The sequence below is a fragment of the Myxine glutinosa genome, chromosome 3 (genome assembly GCF_964187855.1).
Source record: "Myxine glutinosa chromosome 3, kmMyxGlut1.1, whole genome shotgun sequence".
NCBI lineage: Eukaryota > Metazoa > Chordata > Myxini > Myxiniformes > Myxinidae > Myxine > Myxine glutinosa.
This window is the reverse complement of record NC_136263.1, coordinates 53867804-53891167: the sequence shown is the minus strand read 5'-3', so window position 1 is coordinate 53891167 and position 23364 is coordinate 53867804. Positions and strand designations below refer to the sequence as shown.

Sequence of the window (23364 nt, the reverse complement as noted above, 5' to 3'; positions counted from 1 at the left end):
TGGATGGACGTTAAGTTGGGGGAAGTGAAAGAAACAACGGTGTTTTTTGACAAAAAGTAGGCGATATATCGCCGGCACCGTTGTCAAATTTCAAATTCCTGCCTTAGCCAGCTCCTGTCGAATGTGAGGCCTGGCAAGCCGGTTCGTGAAAGACTTGTGCCACATGTACTCCTGGCAGCCGACCCCACAATAAGGTAGGATTGATTGGGGCCATTAAAGGAGTAGTGGTGGAAGTCGTTTCTTTTAAAACTCCCACCTTTCAATTTCCCCAGTGCATTTTTTCTTTTCTTATTCCTTTCAGGACTTATCAGGCTCTATTGATGACCTCCCTATGGGTGGCGAAGGACTACAAAGTGTGGGAGACACAGGCACTGGGGTGGGGGGCAACAGCGGCGGACCGGGCAGTCAGGGTGAGAGTGTGAACCCTGCACGATCTCCGTTCTCCCCCCACGCTTCTCCTCACATGTCAGGGGTCGGAGGTCCCTCTCCATCACCAGTGGGTTCTCCAGCCAGCACAAGCCAACCACGGTCCGGACCACTGTCTCCATCTCCGGGTGAGGCCCAGCTCGGCTAACAGAGTGCATGTCCAAAAGGTGTATTGCCATTTCTAATGGCCATCCATACAAGCAAACAAGCATACAAGGTTAATGATACCTCTGAGGGACTTTGTGCTGCACAATACCAGATTCTTCTTCAGAGGCACCAAGCAAATGGTTTGGCATTGATTGACGCTTCCTTCATCCCTGATAGTTCTCTTTTTCTTTTCTTTTAAAGAAACAAACCAAGTTTGTAGTAGCCAAATGCACTCCGGGCAAACAGCACATGAGACTTAGGCGATGAACAGCCCGAGCAAGAGGAAATGGTCTGAATGCTAATGAGGATGGAGATCTCGAAAGAATAATTGCAGAAGACCATGGGAATTGATACTGAATGCTATTTATATTTAATTAGGAGATTATTGAGTTCTTTTTTTATTTCAAATTATTTGAGTCAGGAACGTTTTTTGGAGGGATGGGTGGGAGGGAGGGGATGCTCGGTCGCATACCACATTTTATTTTATGGCCAATGCAGCAACCATAACTACGAATGGTATATGGTATGAGACCATACTGGATCTGTACGTTGTACAAAGACAATTTTCCTTGCGTTGCTTGCATTGCGTTACATTTCAAGTCGGGTATTTTGGGTGTGTCGGTGATCAGATGACGACATGCATATTGCATAGGTTTATTTTATTTTATTTTCTGTCTGGTCAATGCCATGCACAAGTTCCAACAAGCTCAGCTCCATCCTCAGTCCCTCAAGCACCGCAATTTTTGATCCATTTAGACTTCGGACCCGACATGCTTGCTTAGGCAGTCGCGGCACTTTTGCCTGCTTGCGGTATTCCGCCCGAGCCTCCCGTTCATCAGGCGTGCATGCTTTGGGTGCTAATTGCCTCGCAGCACTAACAAACGATAAGTGTGCGACTCGCCACATGCATCGCCATGCAGCGCAGAGCTCGGGGAAGCTAACTCGGGCAGGCACTCATCGCTGTTGTGGCCGATGCTGCCTGCCTGCCGTATCGCTCTCCTTATGTAGTCGGCCCTCTCTAGTGGTGCACCGCGGAGTTTAATGGCTCTAATTGGCGAGTGCACCGCTGGGCCGTTCATTTGAATTGCGGCGAACTGTTCGCTGTCTCTCACTCTTTTTTATTTTATTTAAATCTCATGCCTTGTCATATTGACTGTTATTTTTAGGTCATTGTGTCTTTATAAATCACTGTTGCTCCTGTGCAATTTTGTCTTGCGCTACGTTGCACATTTCCAACGCATCTTTTGAGCATTCGCACTTCTTACCCATGAGGAATGTAAAACATTATTATCGTTACTGCTGCAAAACACCAATCTGCTTGTATACATGATAATCTGTTTTCTACGTTCGCCTTAAGTAGGCTTGTCGCTCTGCTTCCACCATTTAGAGGATTTCCATTCCTTTCCTTAAACATCACTTCATGTTGAAGAGGACACTAAAAACTTTCATTCATGTATTTGTTTTTACCACCAATTTCATGCCAATAGCAACAGAAACATCTTGCTCTTTAAGTGATGCCACCTGCAGACCTTTATGGAAGACAAGTGATGGAAACCTTTACAGACATTTTAAGTGAGTGATGGCAACACTGTATATTTCTTAGTTCTCAGCAGAGTCTGTTACATTATCGCTATTGAGAGAGAAGCAAACCAGGACCACGACAAAGGACATTTGGGGAAATTTATATGTTATGTACACAAAAGGGTCGAATTTTGACATACTTACTTTGTTTTTTTTAACCTAATTTTTGATTTCACCTACCCCATGCAATCATGCATACCGCTTATTTTGCATCCCTCGATGTAACCTCGCCCTCTCTCCTACCTCTTCTGCTACTTCTCCCAATCTTATTTATCCTCACTTCTTATTGTGGTTCCTCCTTTTCTTGCCTTTTTTCCCGTTTTTTCTCTCTCTCTGTTCACCTCTCCCTCCATTCGTCTCTTTATCGTCGATCCCACCCCCAGTCTCCCCTTATCATCATTCTTGATAAATAGATGGTCAATTTATTTCACTTGCACAGTACAGAGAAATAGGTCTGCTAGAATAGCATCATATTTACAATATCCTTTTATCGTTTGGTGGAGTTTCTTTCTGATGAAAATGTTTCGATCAGACATGGAAGCTTTTGTATTTGTATTTAATTAGCACTCAACCATCAGTCCCCACTGCCCTTCTCCTTGTGATGGCTTTGTCCTTCTCGGAGTGGATATCCTGGGTGTATGTTAAATTTTGTAGTCTAGAAAGGTTATGTTTGGGTTTTTATCTAATTGCTTTTCGATATCCATTGTTACTGAAACCAATAATCCTTATGATAATAGTAACCAGAGCAATCTTTGCTTTGTGTAATTACCTCCACCACTGAAGGTGGACGGAGGTTATGTTTTCACCCCTGTTTGTCTGTTTGTCTATAAACATGATATCTCAAAAAGTTGTGGAAGGATTCAGACGAAATTTGGTGGAGATGTTGGGTTGTGACGAGGACAAAATGATTAGATTTTGGTGACGATCAGAATCTGGATCCAGACACTATAATTTTTTTAGTGATTCTTCACCATTGAGGGATTGCGCCAAAAACGATATATAATAATAATAATAATGCATTTATTTTATATAGCGCTTTTCAGGAAGCCCAAAGACGCTTGAATATATATTGAAAGACGCCCAAAGACGCTATATAGCACGATATCTCAAAAATATATGGACGGATTTGGAATAAACTTGGCTGACAGGTTGGGTGTGTGACGAGAATGAATCAATTAGATTTTGGTGAAGTTCCGACAAGTGATTCTTCACCATTGAGAGATGGGACCAAAATGATACAGTGGCCTGCAAAAGTATTCACACCCCGCTAAAGTTTTCACATTTTTATGCCACCTGAGCTTATTTCATGATGCTTTCAAATCAAAGTTAATATATAGTCTTCACAAACTACTCCAAAGTTATAAAGCTAAAAAATGCAGATAAAATGTGAATAAGTCAGATCAATAGAGAAAATCAGATGATTCTCTGGTGCATAAGTATTCAAACCCTTTGCCTAATTCATCCGAAATCACTTAAGGAGCAAATTATTTGTTTGAAAGGTTAAGAAATACGTGCAATAGATTTCACCGGTACGTAATCGGTGGTGTAATTTTAAAAATTGAGCTCCCCCACTTATGTAAGTAGTCTTAAGGTGCAACTCACTTAGTCACACAACGAAGCAAACATAAAGACCAAGGAGCTTTCCAAAGAAGTCAGACATAGGTGGTGGAGAAGTACACTTCAGGAGAGGGTTATTAGAACATATCAAAGTCACTCCAGTGAAATCCATCATTAAGAAGTGGAATACGTATCATAACACCCAGTCTCTACCCAGTTTAGGTTGCCCATCCAAACTCAGCAGCCAGGCAAGCAGGAAACTGGTTCGGGATGTCACGGTAAATCCAACAATGATTTTGAAAGATCTTCATGTCTCTATGTCTGAGTTGGGGGTCATTGTTCATCAATCAACAATATCCTGATCCCTTCACAAGGCTGATCTCTAGGACAGGTGGCAAGAAAGAAGCCATTACTGAAAAAGACATCTTAAAACCCATATGGAGTTTACAAAGAACCATCTTAATGATACTGCAGGCGTATGGAGAAAGGTGTTGTGGTCAGACGAGACAAAAATTGAACTTTTTGGTTTAACTTCAGTGCTACGTCTGGCGCAGTGCTAAGGTACATCACCCAAAGTAGCCAAAGTAATGCACAAAGTAGTCAACACCATCCCTACTGTCAAGTATGGTAGTGGCAGCATCATGTTATGGGGCTGTTTTTCATCAGCAGGGACTGGAAAGCTTGTCGCGATAGAAGGGACAATGGACTGTGCAAAATACAGGAGAATCCTTGATGAAAACCTGCTTGAATCAGCCATGAATCTGAAACTGGGTAGCACATTCACATTTCAGCAGAACAATGATCCGAAGCACAAAACTAAAGCCACACTGGAGTGGCTGAATAAGAAGAAAATAAATGTTCTTGAGTGGCCCAGTCAAAGTCCTGACTTGAACCCAATTTAACATTTATGGCGAAACGTGAAAATTTGAGTTCATCGACAATCCCCATCAAACCTGGCCAAATTCGAGCTATTTTCACGTTAAGAATGGGCAAAGATTTTACCATGTCACTGTGCAAAGCAGGTAGACACCTGTCCAAACATACTCATATCAGTCATTGCTACAAAAGGTGCTTCCACCAAGTAGTTCCTGAAGGGGCTGAATACTTTTTCAACCAGTGAATTTTGATTTGTACATGTTTTTTGCAGGTATTCCTGACATGTAACCTCCCTTAACTTCAAAAACACTTTAGTTTGATCTCTTTGGTTATGAATAAAAAAGTTCATTTGGAAAAATTGTTTCTACATAAGTTGTAATTCATTTAAATGTGGCAATATAGGTAGGGTGTGAATGCTTTTGTAGGCCATTGTATGTAGCACGATATTTCAAAACGTTGTGGACGGATTATGACAAAACTTGGTGGATGAGTTAGGTAGGTGACAAGAACAAGCCGATTAGATTTTGGTTCAGGTCCGAATCCAGATCCGGCCTATCAGTGGGATACAAAACGTGAACTGTACAGTCTGGCGGAGGTGTGCAGTCTACTGAGTGCTGTATTAGTTTGTCTTTTTATTTTCATTGAATACCTTTGAGCATTTCCCTGTGCATGCTCTGCAGTGTTTGAGTTATTTGGAGAGACAGGGGATGGGAGAGATAGAGGAGGTGGGGTATAAATTTGAAGTAAGGTATACAAAATTAAACATTGAACATCCTGAAGTGTACTCGTATTGAACCACTCAAAGTCTCTATCCCTGCAATCACGGCCCCAGGGTGGAAGATGGTGGAAAGAGAGGAGAAGAGGGGGTTGGGGGGGGGGGGGGGGGCAGACGCCAATAGTTATCGTAGTAACTTCAAGAATTTTTTGCCAGTTGAAGCATGTTTGAATGATTATTTAGAACTGGCGGAAGCAGTTGTTTGAAGGAACTCTTTTGCAACAGGACGATTGGCAAACGATTGTGCGAATGAAAGAAAAACTTTAATTTCATTATTGAGTGCACATGTCGACACTCCTTTGAAGCAGTTTATTTAGCTTACAAACTTGATTGAGTTCTTATTGTAACAAACCTCAAATTGCCTACACTTCCCCAACTTCAAACTTGTGTGTTGGATACCTGTATTGAAGGTGTGTGTGTGTGTGTGTGTGTGTGTGTGTGTGTGTGTGTGTGTGTGTGTGTGTGTGTGTGTGTGTGTGTCTGTCTGTCTGTCTGTCTGTCTGTCTGGGTCTGTCTTGAAATGTTACCAAATCTTTCAGTGTGCTGATTTCAAATGAGATTACAGTTGTAATCCTCATTATAATACTCCCACCACTCCCCACCCAGCAGGTTACATGCAGCGAAATGCACAACCAGCAGCAGCATCTCTGTCCCCGCATTCCATACCCTCCAGCCAAACGCACCCTGGCTCAGGATCTTATCAGCAGTTTTATGGCCATCAAGCCACCAGCTACGGCCTGCAGGGTATGGCTCCAATGCACTACTTAACCACAGCACTCCTTTAGCAGTGCTTCATTTGGTGTTGTCCATGAGGAATTTGTAACTTTCTTTCTGCATTCTTGGCAACACAGTGAATAGCGTGGTTTGCTTCGGACGCGTTCTCATGTAAAAAATAAAAAAGTGACGTTTTTGCTTGAGCTAATTTAGTTCCCACTCTCTCCTGTCGTGCTGCTGTGCTCTCTGGGATATCTCTGTTATCCACAGCAGGTCCTATGCGTTGGCATTTTAATTTTCCACCTTTCCTCTCCCATTTCTCCTCATTTCCTTTTATCCTCATGCACTCTTTTAGCCCCATGCCAATGGATTGCCTCCGTCATTTCACCCATTTGAGATTATGCAAAAATAACCATGTGGCAGTGCCTGCAAAGTTACTAAGAGCCTTTAAGGATATAATAATAATAATAATAATGAGAAATGCTGATTGGCTAGCCTGGGCCCTGTGGTTTGGAAATTTGACCTGGTTATACAAGCGCAGGATTTATTTGTTTTTTTTTTTTGTTTTTTTTTTGTATACAAGATCGAGGCTCGTGAAAGAGCTAAATTTGCAGACCCTGTTAATCTATCTATCTGTGCAATTCTGTTCTGCTTGTAAAGAAGTGCTTCTCGGACAAGGATGTTCGGTGACAAAGTTATTCCCATGCTTTTTGAAAAATAACGGGGTAGAATTGTATTGAGGTCTGTCGGTCGGCTTGTATGTCTGTTTCTGTCCATCCAACAACACACACCACACACCACACACCACACACACACACCATTTCAAAACAAAACGGTTGTGCAGAGATTGACCAAGCTTGGTAATTATGATCACCACGCAGCAAAAAGGTGAGAGAGCGAAAAGGTGGGCATGGTCAAAAGGTCAAATAGCAATAAAATGCAATTACGGGCACATTTTTAACCATTTTAAAACGAAACTTTGCATATGCAATCAACATTGGGGATGCATGGAATACTGTATGTAACAATTTTTTGGATTTGACCCCCGGTTCATTCCCCAGCGGGTGGGGAGTTAGAGTGACGGGTCAAAACAAGATTTTTTTAACTCCAACTTTAATATTGAGTCATTCCTGGTGGAACTTTTTGCCCTCTTTACCTCCACCACCAAAGGTGGATGGAAGTTATGTTTTCACTCCGGTTTGTCTGTCTGTGATGAGGATATCTCTGAACATTATGGACGGATTCGGAAGAAATTTGGTGAACGGGTGGGGTGTGTGACGAGGTCTAATTGATTAGATTTTGGTGAGGATCCGGATCCAGACACAAGAAGTTTTTTAAAAAGTGATTCTTCACCATTGAGAGATAGGGCCAAAAACGATGTACAGCACGATATCTCAAAAAGTCATGGCTGGATCAGAGAAAACTTGGTGGGCATTTTGGGTACTAGGACGTGCCCGCACGTACGTGCTTGCCCGTACGTGCTTGCCCGTACGTGCGTGCAAAAAAACATGCGTGCAAACAACAACAACAAAAAACAACTTTGAAACCACGTGGCAGTAACGACCACAGAACCCCCCCCCCCTCTATTTACATGAAATGGTTTGGTCCATTCGCAAAGCCAGTAACGACCACAGAACCCCCCCCCCCCCTCTATTTACATGAAATGGTTTGGTCCATTCGCAAAGCCAAAGCGAACGGCTTGCGAGTACGGTGACCATACCTTGGGAACCACTTGTCCGATTAATTTCAAACCTTGAAAAGGCACATCCTCGGGTCCCCAGCAATATACCTGGCAAGTTTCAAGTATATCGGACCGGTAGTTGTCGAGAAACAGCGGTCACAGACAAACACACACACACACACACACACACAGACACACACACATACACACAGAGATTACTGGAATTATAGATAGATGTAACAAGGACAAATTGATTTGATGTTGATGAAGATCCGGATCCAGCCCATCAGTGGGAAGCAAAACATAAACTGTTCAGCCTGGCAGGTACAGTCACAGCCAAAAATATTGGCACCCTTGCACTTTTTTCAAATAACTCAAGATAAGTTGAAAATAAGTTGTCTAAAAATAAGTTCTCTAAAAATAAGTTGAAATTGACAAAAGTATTTGGTCTCCACAATTCTTTATTTCACTGTTAATATTACATAACCTTTGTTTTTGATTCAGAACTTAATATATCCTTTTAAACCAGAAAATAAAAGGACATGCCATTGACAAAATTATTGACACCCGAGACTTAATATTTGGTAGCACACACAGCCTTTGGACAAAATAGCTGCAGTCAAGCGCTTCCTGTAGCCATGAATGAGCTTCCTACACCTCTCTTATAGCAGTTTGGCCCATTCTGCTTGTGCAAACTGCTCCAGTTCTCCCAGATTTGAAGAGTGCCTTCTCCCATCTGCTGTTTTGAGATTTCCCCATAGGTGTTCAATTAGATTTAGATCTGGACTCATTGCTGGCCACTTCAGAACAGTCCAGCGTTTTGTTCTGAACCATTCCTGGGTGCTTTTTGAAGTGTGTATGGGGTCATTGTCCTGCTGCAAGACCTACGACCTTCGACGGTGACCCAGCTTTCTGACACTGGGTTGAACATTGCGCTCCAAAATGCCTTGGTAATCTCCTGATTTCATGATGCCATGCACACATTCAAGGCACCCAGTGCCAGAGGCAGCACAGCAACCCCAAAACATCACTGAACCTCCTCCATGTTTGACTGTAGGGACTGTGTTCTTTTCTTTGAAGGCTTCATTTTGTTTTCTGTAAACATAGAGATTATGTGCTTTACAAAAAAGCTATAATTCTGGTCTCGTCTGTACACAGGACATTCTCTCAGAAGGATATTGGCTTGTTACCTACGCCACCAAAGGTGGATGGAGGTTATGTTTTCACCCCTGTCTGTCTGTTTGTTTGTCTGTGAACAAGATATCTCAAAAAGTTGTGGATGGATTCAGACAAAATTTGGCAGAGAGGTAGTTTATGTGAGACAGACTAAATGATTAGATTTTGGTGAAGATCCGGATTCGGATCCGGCCAATATAATTTTTTAAGTGATTCTTCAACATTGGGAGATAGAGCCAACAACGGTAAATAGCAGGATATCTCAAAAAGTTGTTGACGGATTTGGACGAAACTTGGTGGTCCGGTTGTGTGTGTGCCACGGACGAATCGATTCGATTTTGGTGAAAATCTGAGTATGGATTCGGATGAATGAATGAATGAATGATCGTTTTAAGGCCATTTTCCCCGCAAGAGCATGGGTTAGCCTTGCGGGCCCCATGACAATCATGGTTCCCTGTTTGAGGTAATGTTTTTATGGCCGGATGCCCTTCCTGACGGCAACCCTTAGTCGCCTCTTACGATGCGCAGGGATACGGTGTACCTATTCTAAACCGGGGTACACACCGGGATCATTCATCCCAGCAAGCTGGTACTAAATTTGCCGACCTCGGAAGGATGACAGGCTGAGTCAACCCCCCTGGTGTTTATTTAGCGATCGACCGGGATTCGAACCCAGGACCCTTGGATCCCAAGCCGGCACCCTAACCGCTAAGCCAACACCAGGATACGAGAATTATTTAATTCTTAAGTGATTCTTCAACATTGAGGGATCGGGTAAAAAGTGATATATAACATGATATTTAAAAAAGTGATGGAGGAGTTATGACTAAACTAGGTGGATGAGTTGGTTTGGTGACGAGACCAAGCCGATTAGATTTTTGGTTCAGGTCCGTATCCAGATCTGGCCTATCATTGGGGTACAAAACAAACTGTTCAGCCTGGTGGAGGTATGCACTCTACCGAGGTGCTGTTCTAGTTCAGGTGTATTTTGGCAAACTCTAGTCGGGCTTTCTTAAGTCTCTTTTCCAGCAGTGGGGTCCTCCTGGGTCTCCTCCATAGAAGCCCCTTTCATTCAGTTGGCGACGGATGGTGTGAGTTGAAACTGTCGTACCTTGTTTCTGAAGGTCAGCTTGAATCTGTTTGGCAGTTGATCAATGTGCTTTCGCCACCATTCAAACAATCATTCGCTGCAATCAAGTTTTCTCTTGCGGCCACGTCCAGGGAGGTTGGCTACAGTGCCATGGGCCTTAAACTTCCTGATAACATTGCATATGGTGGACACAGGAACATCAAGGTCTCTGAAGATGGACTTGTAGCCTTGATATTGTCCATGCTTGGCTACAATGTTGTCTTACCTCCTCAGACAATTCTCTGGTTTTCTTTCTTTTCTTCATGCTCATTGCGATACACACAGTGACACAAAACAGCAGAATGACTCCTTTTCTCCATTCAAACTGGTTGAATGAGTGATTTTTATATTGCAGGCACCTGCAACTCCCCACAGGTGAGTTCAATTCCAAAGTAAAGGGGAGAATCACCTGTTTAAAATCTAATTATTTCTAACCACTTCTGAAAGGTGCCAATAATATTGTCCGGGCCATTTTGGGATTTCTGTGTCGAATAAGCTAAGATCAAGTAATTTTTTCAGCTTTTTTTTTGTTCCACGACAAACCAAAGAAATAAATATGTGGATACCAAAATATTTTTTAATTTCAATAATTTTCTGGAAAAAATGGTGCATTATTTGAAAGAAGTGCAAGGATGCCAATATTTTTGGCCATGAGAGTAAGTTTTACCACCACAAATATAGTTTATTACAAATGACGAATCCACATGGTGGGACTGCCAGTAATTATTCGCTTTCTTGCTTGAAACTGGCAATTTTGCTTTCTTGACTGAGAATGATTACACAAGCAATTTTGTAATGGATCTTTCAAAACATCATTAATCATGCACATCAACTAATGGCCTTGTAAATAACGGTATTATCCTTAGCAATCAAACAATTTGTTTTTGAAAATTCCCAAATTTTTAAAAAAAAATTAAAGCGAGAAATTTAACTGCAGAACTCCTTCCCTTTCGTTAATGATGTGTCCATCTCTGATCTGCGTCAGCATATCTGACACGATAGCATCATGGTGTCAACGAGTCAGTTACTCCCACACATAGGTCTCCCACCTGTGTGTGCCGATAAGGCAGGGCAGCTTGAAATACCTCCACTGCTCAGGCAAACAATTACAGGAGCAAGTGGTATTTTTGCATTGCATTTTACAAAGTATTCTTGTCTCGGTCATTGTAATCTCAATGCCAAGTTGAAAATAGTGGTAAAAGGGTTAATTCCCCTATGAAGCTATCTCATTAACATGTTCATAAATATGGTGGAAATTTTGAACACCCCATCTTTTTTTTTTGAATCCCAAGCCTCTACTCTCACCACCCCTTCCCCCCAACAAATCCCTACAAATATTCCAAATCGTTCCTTGAATAATTTATTGTTTTTATAAAGTGAAAGTTCATACATACGCGTGAATAAAAAATTTGCGCCTTGCCATTTGGGCTACATTATCAACTCTAGATACCAGACTCGGTGACGTAATTGTTGGAGCATACCACGCTGAGTCTGGGAGGTCGGTGGTTCAAACCCCGGCCGAGTCGTACCATCGACTTTTAATATGGTACATGTTGCTTTCTTGCTTTGACACTCGGCATATAAAAAGGATAGAGTATGGACAATGCTGGGAAGGCAATCCCAAACTACCTAGTATAACCCGTGCCAATAAACTGTTCCCCAGGACCAACACTCTGTCAAGAGTATACAACACAACAACATGCATTTTTAGGCCATTTTCCCTGCAAGAGCGGGGGTTAGCCTTGCGGTCCCCATGACAATCTTCTCCATTTTGCCCTATTTTCTGCATCTCCCCTTGTTAACCCCCTTGCCCGCATTTCTTCTTCCCCCATCTTTAGCCAAGTCTTTCTCGGTCTTCCCCGTCTGCTACTTCCTTCTACATTCATTTCCATCACTCTTCTCAACCAGTCACTTTCATCCTTCCACCTCTCTCAATCAGTCACATCCAAGAGTATGGTAAATCAAATCAACTCTAGACTTTTCCCCACACAGCCTGTTGAAGGCAATTTTTACATACACAGGAATTGCTGCATGGTGGTGGGGGGAGGGGTGGCAAAGGGAGATAGAGCAAGAAAGCTGCATGGTTTCTTAAGACTCCCCCCCACTCCACCCACCCGGGAGTACTAAACCACAATTTAGGATTTTTTTTCCCTCCTTGCACTCCCAATTTCAAACAGTTGTATCTTGGACCTAGCTGGGACTTTCGTAATGAAATTTCGCATCAATAATGGGAATAGAAAGTATGTGGGGTTGACATAAAAAAATTTTTTGATCAAGTGATGAGTCCTTGACCTTGACCTTACCTTGACGTTGACCTAATTTTTAAGGTCATGCCCTAATTATAAACATTTTTACGCTTTTCACCATAACTTGACTAAAGTTTGTCAGATTGAAACGAAATTGCCTTTTCTAGATAGTCTACAGCAAGGCACATTAAGGGTAATTTACATCATAGCCCTCCAAGTTAAAGGTCATGGTCTTACATCCCTCGGAGTACAAATCCACCATTTAGGTTTTCCTCCATTTTTTCTGCCAATGTCTGAGCTATATCTGGGATCCAGTTGGGAATTTGGGAATTAAATTTTGCATCAATAATGGGAATGAAAAGTAGGTGGGGTTGACATGTTTTTGACCCTGACCTAATTTTTGACCCAATTGTATAGACATTTTTACTTTTTCACTAAAACTCGATGTAGGTTTATCTCATCAGAACGAGATTGTCCTCTAGATAGCTGAGGAAGGTGCATTTATGCCTAATTTACATCATAACTCTGGGTTAAAGGTCAAGGTCAAATGGTGTCTGAAAAAAATGAGTTTTTTTTTTGTCATCGCTGTTTTGCCAATGTTAAATATCAAAGACTGCTTGGCCTTCCAAGATGTCCTTGCATCATAATAGTGGCCCTGCACTGAAGTTGTGCACCTGTTATTTGTTCCGTGTCCTTGACCTACTTTTTCGGATTGAGACCTAATTAACAAAAAACACTTTTTTGATCATAATTTGAATAATTCTCCTCATATTTCCATGACTGAGTTTTATGGATAGGTTGTAGTTTGGGACACATTTTCTTAAGATTGTAGATTTTCTTCTTACTGCTTCTTCCATACCAGAATCAACATTTAATTAAAATAACATTTAAAAGTAAATGAGAATTTTTTTGAGAAATACTACAGAGTACATGCTAATGTTAATTATATATCAGACGAATTCTTGTATTGTGTTTGTGTGTGATTCATTTGTACTTTTTGCTTCACTAATGCAAATCTTCTAATACACACACAAACAGGTGACTTTCCACGCAACACATATTCCAACTCTGTATATGGCGGAGTTGGTGCTACTCCCACAAACGCTCACAACCCCAGTTCTCCTGTGTACGGCTTCACCCGTGGCGCCGTCCCAGGTCAAAACCCTCGTCCGTATCACAACAACAATTTTGGAGCTGGAGGCACCACTGCTACTGGAGGAGTGCATGGTAGTGCAGTGGGTTTGACCGGCCAGAGTCCTAGCGCCATGTCCGGGATCCAAGCCCCTGGGATGAACCGCAAGGCTCAGGAAGCGGCTGCTGCTGTGATGCAGGCTGCGCCCAATTCGACGCAGGCCAGGTGTGGATCGTTTGTGGCTCGGTGAGCATTTTGAGGGACGAGATGAGATTCTTGACACTCCCTCTCTTTCTACCTCCTTTCCACAGGACAATATACAATCGTGTGCAGCCAGGGTATTCTGTTTCGGGGCACTCTCCCCGTCATTTCTACCCCCCTTCACAAATGGCTTATAACAATGCTCATCCTCCCAGCTCTTTGCTGCCTCCACAGGACGCTTGCAGGTAGGGCACTGGGTCATGCACCTCGTGCAAGCTTGACGATTGTGTTCACTTATTATTCTTTCTCGTGATATAATTCTGTGTCAAATTCTCACCTGAATCTTGTATAAAGTTCAAGCAGCGTGGAAATGAGGGATTTTGAGGATGTGCAATAAACTCTGTGATCAGACCCGTAGTCCCCACCTCAACTCCCATCTCTCGCTAAACCAAAAACATTGTGAATAATTTAAATTCGATAAAATATTAAAATGAATGTTTAACGTCTTTGTAAATTTTACAATCGCCCAAATGAAAACGAATAAGTTTTTTGTTCCAATTGTGTACTTTCATGGAGTCATGGAGATCTGTTTGTTTTCTTTTATTTTTGCCCTTTTCACCATTAAAGTGCTTCATCATATTTGTGGAAACAAAAAGTGTTCAAACGTCGAAACAGAAATGAGATTTTGTTCATTAAATGACAGTCACACATGCTTCTGCAAATATTAAACTAAAAGCATTTATCTCACGATGACAATAATTGTAGCGGTTGATCGTGGCAGTGGGATGATAAAAACGACTAAGCTAACAATATACGGTGATACACTTACATTTCCACACTTGCTTCCTTAAAAATAGAACATTAAGATATATTAACAGCATTGTTGATTTTGATACATTGACAAGATGTTTGTTTTTTTGGCTTTTGGGTAACTGCAGCGGACCCATCCCTTCATTTGTGAGAATGTTTTTTGTGGATCGTCTATTCTGTCACTCACCCAACCTGTTTTACTTTTAGCCAAGCAGGGTGCCAGGCTGGAGGGCAAGCAGGATATGTGATTTCAGTTGGAGGGTACAGGACAGGCACGGCGTCTGGTCCAGGAAACCAGGGGAACATTTCCTACCCTACTCAAGCTGGACAAAATGCCTCGGGTAACTATACAGGTGGGGTTTGCTACGTTGTCACAATCCTCTTTTTCTCTCTCCTGCTTTCTGTCCTACTAACGACCTCCTGCACTTCTCAACCCTCATCTCCTTACCTGCTTTCCATATTTTGCCCTCCTTTCTCCTGCTATTCATCATCCTGACCCCTTTCCCTTTGTCGTCCTTTTCTGCCCCTGCTCACTTCATTTCTCACCCCCTCCACATATTTATTTTCATTTCTTCACCTTCACCTCCTGGCTAACCCCCCGCTCTAGCAGGGAAAATGGCCTTCAAATGCCTGTTGTGTGTTGTTGTCTTCACCTTCACCCTCCTTTTGCTCCTCCTCACCGTGGTTTGATCTCTCGCACCCTGACCGTGTTTTGATCCTTCTGTTCACTCTCTCTCACCCTCCTTCTGCTCTCTCTCATCTTATTTCATATCTCTCTCTCACCCTCCTTTTTCTCTCTCTTTCACCCTCGTTTTGCTCTCTCTCACCCTCCTTTTTCTCTCTCTCACCCTCCGTTTGCTCTCTCTCTCACTCTCCTTTTGCTCTCTCGCATCTTCCATTTGCTCTCTCACATCCTCCATTTGCTCTCTCACATCCTCCTTTTGCTCTCTCTCTCACCCGCCTTTTGCTCTCTCACATCTTCCTTTTGCTCTCTCTCTCACATCCTCCATTTGCTCTCTCACATCCTCCTTTTGCTCTCTCTCACCCTCCTTTTTCTCTCTCTCACCCTCCGTTTACTCTCTCTCACCCTCCTTTTGCTCTCTCGCATCTTCCATTTGCTCTCTCACATCCTCCTTTTGCTCTCTCTCTCACCCTCCTTTTGCTCTCTCTCACACTCCTTTTGCTCTCTCTCACCCTCCTTTTGCTCTCTCTTACCCTCCTTTTGCTCTCTCTCTCACCTTCCTTTTGCTCTCTCTCTCAATCTCCTTTTGCACTCTCTCACCCTCCTTTTGCTCTTTACCATCCTGCTTTTGCTCTCTCTCTCTCTCTCACCCTCCTTTTGCACTCTCTCTCATCCTCCTTTTGCTCTCTCACATCCTCCTTTTGCTCTCTCTCACCCTCCTTTTGCTCTCTCTCTCTCACCCTCCATTTGCCCTCTCTCACCCTCCGTTTGCTCTTCCTCATCCTCCTTTTGCTCTCTCTCACCCTCCTTTTGCTCTCTCTCACCCTCCCGTTGCTCTTCCTCACCCTTCTTTTTCTCTCTATCTCAACCTCCTTTTGTACTCTCTCTCTCTCACCCTCCTTTTGTTCTCTCTCTCTCACCCTCCTTTTGCTCTCTCTCACACCCTCCATTTGCTCTCTCTCAACCTTCTTTTTCTCTCTCTCTCACCCTTCTTTTTCTCTCTCTCTCTCATGCTCACACTCAACCTTCTTTTGCACTCTCTCTCTCTCAACCTTCTTTTGCACTCTTTCTCTCTCTCAACCTTCTTTTGCACTCTCTCTCTCTCACCCTCCTTTTGCTCTCTCTCTCACCCTCCTTTTGCTCTCTCTCACCCTCCATTTGCTCTCTCTCACCCTCCCTTTGTTCTCTCTCTCTCACCCTCCTTTTGCTCTCTCTCACCCTCCCTTTGCTCTCCCTCACCCTTCTTTTGCTCTGCCTTTCAACTTTATTTTGCTCTCTCTCTCTCTCACCCTCCTTTTGCTCTCTCTCTCTCACCCTTCTTTTGCTCTCCCTTTCAACTTTATTTTGCTTTCTCTCTCTCTCTCACCCTTCTTTTGCTCTCTCTCTCCCTCTCTCTCTCTCTCTCTCTCTCTCTCTCTCTCTTTCTCTCTCTCTCAACCTTCTTTTGCACTCTTTCTCTCAACCTTCTTTTGCACTCTCTCTCTCAACCTTCTTTTGCACTCTTTCTCTCACCCTTCTTTTGCACTCTCTCTCAACCTTCTTTTGCACTCTTTCTCTCACCCTTCTTTTGCACTCTTTCTCTCACCCTTCTTTTGCACTCTCTCTCAACCTTCTTTTGCACTCTCAACCTTCTTTTGCACTCTTCCTCTCACCCTTCTTTTGCACTCTCTCTCAACCTTCTTTTGCACTTTTGTGCTGTTTGCACACTCACACACACATCATTCTTATATTAACAATCTGAATAAACACCATCACCTGCCCTCTCCCCTGCAACAATACCCATATTTCTTCCCTCATTCACGATTGTCATGGTGCAAGCTTTGTAACAAGACCAAGGCTACAATAACCCAAGGATGATATCAAACATTTTGTTTTGCTGAAAAGTATTCAACTCCGTACACATATCTTCTATTGGTTATATAAATATATATATATAAATATATATGGTTGATGATCTTCTATTGGTTTATGATCTAAGCTTTTGTAATTTGTTTGACCATCATGCACTGCCTCATTGACTCATGAATAGCCTATCGTTTCCCACTTGAGGTATGCAAGCAAGGTCTGGTGTTAACTGATCTCCACTATTTTTGTTATCCATATTATACATCTGTATCATGCTGTGGTACATTTGCCTTTTCACATCTGAAGTACGCATAACAGAAGGGTTAAAAACAAGAAACAAAGCAATGAAAGAAAAAAACATAATGTTGCGGATCCGGGGGTCGGCGCTCCCCTTACCAAGGGGGGGGGGGGTTAACCCCCTTGTCTTTTACACTGGCCGATCCCCCAGTCCTGGAAATTACACGCTCCTTTGCGGGGTGAGATTGGCCAGGGTGATTGGTCAATGGGTTCCCAAATAACTTTGCCAATCCCTCCGCAAAGTAGGGATATCATTCCCTGCTCGGACCCGGACAAGATGGAGTTTGCCGAGCGGTTAGCAGTCCGAAATCCGAGCCGTTAACAAAAAGACGAATCCCGATTCTGAGCGGTTTTGATCGTGCCACCGGTACTCAATTGAGGAAATCACGAAAGCGATCGGATGAGAGGAAACCAGAGTAGGAAGAACAAATATCTATATAATAATAGCGTAAGGACTCGACTTTGTTATCCCTTTTACGCCGCACCCAGTGACCCGATGCCCACGGCACTAATGGATTTACGATCTACGAACCGCGCTCTTTGTTTATCACGTACAGCCATACTCGAAAAATCTGAATTAGCCGACGTTGGGGCCCAAAAGCATCAGATTAACTGCCGATACGACGCCATCTTACGACGCCATCGTATTGGCGTCTGCTGGGCGAAGGCGAAGCGAGCCGTCCGCTGATTGGACAGTCGAGTGGTGTGAACATGGGTGGTGTGAACCAAATGGTCTTTTTATTCCCTTGAACATTTTAAATTAGGATATATAAGGAAACGTCTTTATCGTCATTTTAATAAAGTTAAATGGAGTGACGTTGCGATACTCGGGGTGCGTTGCATAAATCCTCATAACTCAGAGAGGTGTAGCAGGTGGCGAGACGTAAGGAAGCTTAAAGATAACGAGCTGAAAACAGACGAACGATATGTCAATCTCTTTCTACACCGAACGGAAATAAAAGTATGAGAGCGGGAAGGCATGGCCTGAGCACTTCGAGCAGAGAGGACTGATTGGACTTAACTTAAAGAGAAAAAATTGGAGCTTAACGGAAGAAGAAGATCCCATGAGCGCTCCCCTATGCCATCCATAATGGTACACTCTATCCATACACCACATCCTCCCTTCCGTGGATTTTCCACGGGTTTCGGCTAGTGATTTATTAATTACACTAAAAGAGGAAACGAAAGGAAAAGCATGTACAAGTAGAGGAAGTAAAAGGACACAGGGCAAGCTTACACGCTCTTACTTATCACGCCCAGGACAGAACAAACAGACTTACACGGGAGTTTGTAATGGTAGGAGGAGAAGGGTCCATGCAGATGGCAGGCGTCGAGGTCCGGCTCCAAGCTCCGGTCCACGCTTTGGGTTCGAGGCGAAACCCGGCAAACAGCTCCGCGTGTCGTTGGACGCGACCGGATAATTATATAACGGGGGATAGCTGGTATGCTGCGTACCTAATTGAAATCTCTGCCGCTCTGCCGGTCAGTCTCCGTGTCTCTCTCTGCCGCTCGCCTCCGTGGCTCCTCTGGCTCATCTGCCGTGACGTCTCCTTGGCTCTCTCTCGAAGTAGTCCGCGGCGGCGCTTTTATTACATGCCTCGCATATCAAGCCGCGTCCGCTTCGCTCCGCCTACCGGTGAACACGCCTCGGCCTGGATTGGTCGCGAGGGTTCATCGGTACCTCCCTTCGTGACGCGTTGATGGGGCCACGCCTGTGTTCCTGGCGCTCCTCCCCCCTTCTTCTCCAACTCGTCCGCGTGGTCAATGGCGTTTTGAGACGAGCGCTGAGGCGGCTGCGTCTGGCAGAGGCACGCAATACAATTTGGAGAGGGTAAAGCCGCAAAATGAATGTGATTTGGAAAAGGGGACCTAGGTTATTTGATTAATGCAACGCAGAGTCAATCTATTGGAAACAGATCTTTACCTGAAACACATATTAAGGACATAACTGAAGAGGTTTCTATGGTGTCCTACGTGTTGCTTGTGGCCTATCTAGGGTGCGATCTTTGACCTTTGGGAGATGGGGATATTTACAGGGAATTATTTACAAGGCTTATTATTTACAAGTGAAGGTTCTAAAAACCGTAACAATAATATAGATTTAAAGTAACTGACTAAACTATGTTTTGGAAAAGGCTGGAGAAATTAATGATTTGTTGTCGTTTCACTTAAATACATCGTGTGAAAAATCAATCCTTTGTTCCAAACACGAGGCCTATTCAGATCTATCAAATTATTGGTGACCATTTGAAGTAGGTGACAAAATTTAAATGCAAAAGTGCAAAATACACACATGCAACAGAAACTACCCTGCAGCTACCAGAATTCCAATCTCCATCATGCTACCAGAATTCCAATCTGCTTGCCAATAAAAGGCTCATTTGTAGGTGTGAGCCTATCACTGCTTTGCATATTAATAAGGCATTTTCTAATCAAGTACAATTTCAAAGAGGCTGTGTATGAGCTGGTGATAGATAAAGTAGCTGCGGTGAGAAAGGATTGCAACAGAGAGAAGAACAAAAAAAGGCTGACAACAAAGTGTGTGTGGGGGGGGGGGGGGGGGGGGAGAAGGAAAGGTGGTAAGAGACAGGCCAGAGAGATTTAGAGCAGCACTGAAATGGTGTGAGACAGGGAGAACAAAATGATGGTGAGAGAGTGTGCAGAAGAAGGGTGAGAGAGTGCAAAAGAAGGGTGAGAGAGAGTGCAAAAGAAGGGTGAGAGAGAGAGTGCAAAAGAAGGTTGAGAGAGAGAGAGTGCAAAAGAAGGGTGAGATAAAGAGTGCAAAAGAAGGTTGAGAGAGAGTGCAAAAGAAGGGTGAGAGAGAGTGCAAAAGAAGGGTGAGATAAAGAGTGCAAAAGAAGGTTGAGAGAGAGAAAGTGCAAAAGAAGGTTGAGAGAGAGTGCAAAAGAAGGGTGAGAGAAAGAGTGCAAAAGAAGGTTGAGAGAGAGAGTGCAAAAGAAGGGTGAGAGAAAGAGTGCAAAAGAAGGTTGAGAGTGGCCAGAGGGAAGCCAAACAGTTCAATCTTAGTTTCATCAGACCACAGAATCTTGTTTCTCACAGTCTGAGAGTCCTTTAGGTGCTTTTTTACAAACTCCAAGCGGGTTTTCATGTGTCTTTCACTGAGGAGAGGCTTCCGTCTGGCCACTCTGCCATAAAGCCCAGATCGGTGGAGTGTTGCAGTGATGGTTGTCCTTCTGGAAGTTTCTCCCATCTCCACACAGGATCTCTGGAGCTCAGCCAGAGTGACCATCGGGTTCTTGGGCACCTCTATTACCAAGGCCCTTCTCCCCCGATTGCTCAGTTTGGCCGGACGGCCAGCTCTAGGAAGAGTCCTGGTTGTTCCAAACTTCTTCCATTTAAGAATTATGGAGGCCACTGTGCTCTTGGGAACCTTCAATGCAGCAGAATTTTTTTGTTGTAGGCTTCCCCAGATCTGTGCCTCGACACAATCCTGTCTCTGAGCTCTGCAGGAAGTTCCTTCGACCTCATGGCTTGGTTTTTGCTCCGATATGCATTGTCAGCTGTGAGACCTTATATAGACAGGTGTGTGCCTTTCCAAATCATGTCCAATCAATTGAATTTACCACAGGTAGACTCCAATCAAGGTGTAGAAACATCTCAGATGATCAAAATAAATGGGAGGCACCTGAGCTAAATTTCAAGTGTCATAGCAAAGGGTATGAATACTTATGTCAATGTGATATTTCAGTTTTTTCTTTTTAATAAACTTGCAAAACTTTCTAAAATCCTGTTTTCTCTCTGTCATTATGGGGTATTGAGTGTAGATTGATGAGGGAAAAAATGAATTTAAACGATTTCAGCATAAGGCTGCAACATAACAAAATGTGAAAAAAGTGAAGGGGTCTGAATACTTTCTGAATGCACTGTATGTATATATATATATGTATGTATATATTTGGATAAAGGGAGGAATTTAAGGCTGGAAGACAGATTTAAGGATGGCTAGTAGACGTTTGCAACAACTGGCTGTGGTCGGGTAAAAGTATAAGAATAGTGCAAGGAAGAGTGAGGGTTGAATAAGAATGAGGAAACGGCTTGCTTGGGAAGCTTCATGAAATGGTTGTGTGCTGAGGCAGGCAGCATGAGAGGAATGATGTTTGGCGCGCACGTCTGTGCATCCGTCCTGCCGCACGCAGATAACCTTTCCTGCCAGCAGCGCACTCGCTTTCCCACTTACTCCATCCCTCTTCACTCTCGCTGCCTCACGTCTCGCTTATTAAGAACCCTGCGCTGCTTTACATGCAGCAGCCTCACCACGCGCAGGCACACGGTGCCCGCTATTCCGTTCCACTTGTTCGCAACACAACGATCCATTGTTTAACTGTAATCCTATAATACATTTCAATAAACCACAATAATCCGCATGCTCTAAGTTGGTTGAATCGTCGTGTTTGAATTTTTCAAAATCCCCTTTCAATGAAAGTGTACCTTTGTGAGCATGTGACAAATGTTGCTTTGGATTTTAAAGTTTATATTATTTGTCACAAAAACCTCTTGAACATCCCTGGAAAACGCACAATTCTGTTGTTTGAAGGAATGTCTTTGTTCCCAAAAGGTCGGTGTTTATTCTGTGCAGATTTTGTAGGTTATGCATCATCACTGTGGTTGCTCAGGTTTTACCTGTGACCGTGGCATCATGAAAAACTGATGGCACCGAGCTGTGTGGTTGTGATTGCCACCCGTGTCTGAACGACCAATGACCTCAGACACAGATGGCTAATTGTTTACCGTGCTATCAATGACAGTATTGCGGGTACTACACAATTTGCATTCAACAACATCAATGTTCAACAGACAATTAACAGTCATTGATGAATCGATCTGTCATTTTTCCCTTCTATGGAAAATGAAATGGAAACAGTTGTACCTTTAAGACCATCCACGCCATCATCGGTACCTCCACCACCAATATTCAAATAAACTAATTGATGTTTCATCTGACACCTTGGTATACCCTTTGAAACTTGATATGTGGGTTTGTTTTCAACATATAAAATTGAGCCTGGTGTTGGCTTAGCGGTTAGGGTGCCGGCTTGGGATCCCAGGATCCTGGGTTCGTAATCACGGTCGATCGCTGAATTAACGCCAGGGGGGTTGACTCAGCTTGTTCATCCTTCCGAGGTCGGCAAATTGAGCACCAGCTTGCTGGGATGAATGATCCCGGTGTGTACCCCGGCTTAGAATAGGTACACCGTATCCCCCCTGCGCATCGTCAGAGGTGACATATGATGCTCCCAGCTAACTTTAATTCTGTTTTCTGTTTTGGACACCATTGACATCATAGCCACAATGTTTCGAATGTCATTTCTTCTTTACAAGGCGAAATTATTTTCCTCGGATAACCTTCAAACAACTTCTCTTGGAACTACCTGACTATCCCAACCTTAGGCAACTCTACACACTCCCAGCACGTGATGTCTCCACCAGGAACTCCAGGACTCGCATCTGGGGCCGATGGGCTGTCTGACAACAGAACCCCTCCACCGATGCAGGTTGAAAGTAAGGGAAAGGTAGGTGTATTTGGGCCTTGTGTGGCTGCGACAACCAGATGTCTTTTGCATGTTATATAAGTATAAAAGAGATCGTTAAGCATGGGTACAATCCTCATCTGTTATTGCCCACACTGGGAACCTTAGTCTGATGTTGACACATTATGACGTTCCGTACATGCAGAGAACCGGACCATCAACCACAACAGGTGAGAGTGTCACACGGTTGTACGAGCTTGGGGGAGAGCCGGAACGGCGTCGCTGGCTGGACCACTACCTGTCTTTCATGGAGGAGCGTGGCTCACCTTTGCTGTCCATGCCAGCCGTTGGACGAAAGCCCCTTGATCTGTACCGCCTCTATGTTGCAGTTCGTGAAATTGGTGGGCTCACCCAGGTGAGATAAGGGTGTAGTCTTTTTTACGATGCTGGATGTGCTGTGAAGTTGAAGGCTGGATGAGGTTGATAATTTGATCAGTGTTGTGTGTGTCAAGGTTTGATAAGGAATGGAAATTGCATGATCTTGTTAGTTTGGATCATCAAAACAATAGTGTTTTTGAGTTTGGTAAAAATTACACAAAT

At 43.5% G+C, this 23364-nt stretch overlaps 1 protein-coding gene across 5 annotated transcripts in view; it reads left to right on the top strand.

Moving 5' to 3' along the window:
- LOC137423556 (AT-rich interactive domain-containing protein 1B) overlaps window positions 1–23364 on the top strand; it is a 127864-nt gene that overhangs the window by 68370 nt on the left and 36130 nt on the right. For 2 of the 5 annotated variants that reach the window (XM_068110845.2, XM_068110840.2), the window contains 7 exons: window positions 302–554; window positions 5969–6106; window positions 13347–13665; window positions 13752–13886; window positions 14659–14804; window positions 22685–22806; window positions 22970–23179. In XM_068110845.2, the coding sequence (XP_067966946.2) occupies window positions 302–554; window positions 5969–6106; window positions 13347–13665; window positions 13752–13886; window positions 14659–14804; window positions 22685–22806; window positions 22970–23179 (1323 nt within the window). The remainder of the gene's footprint in view (window positions 1–301; window positions 555–5968; window positions 6107–13346; window positions 13666–13751; window positions 13887–14658; window positions 14805–22684; window positions 22807–22969; window positions 23180–23364) is intronic. The other 3 variants (XM_068110841.2, XM_068110842.2, XM_068110844.2) reach the window with 3 other exon arrangements.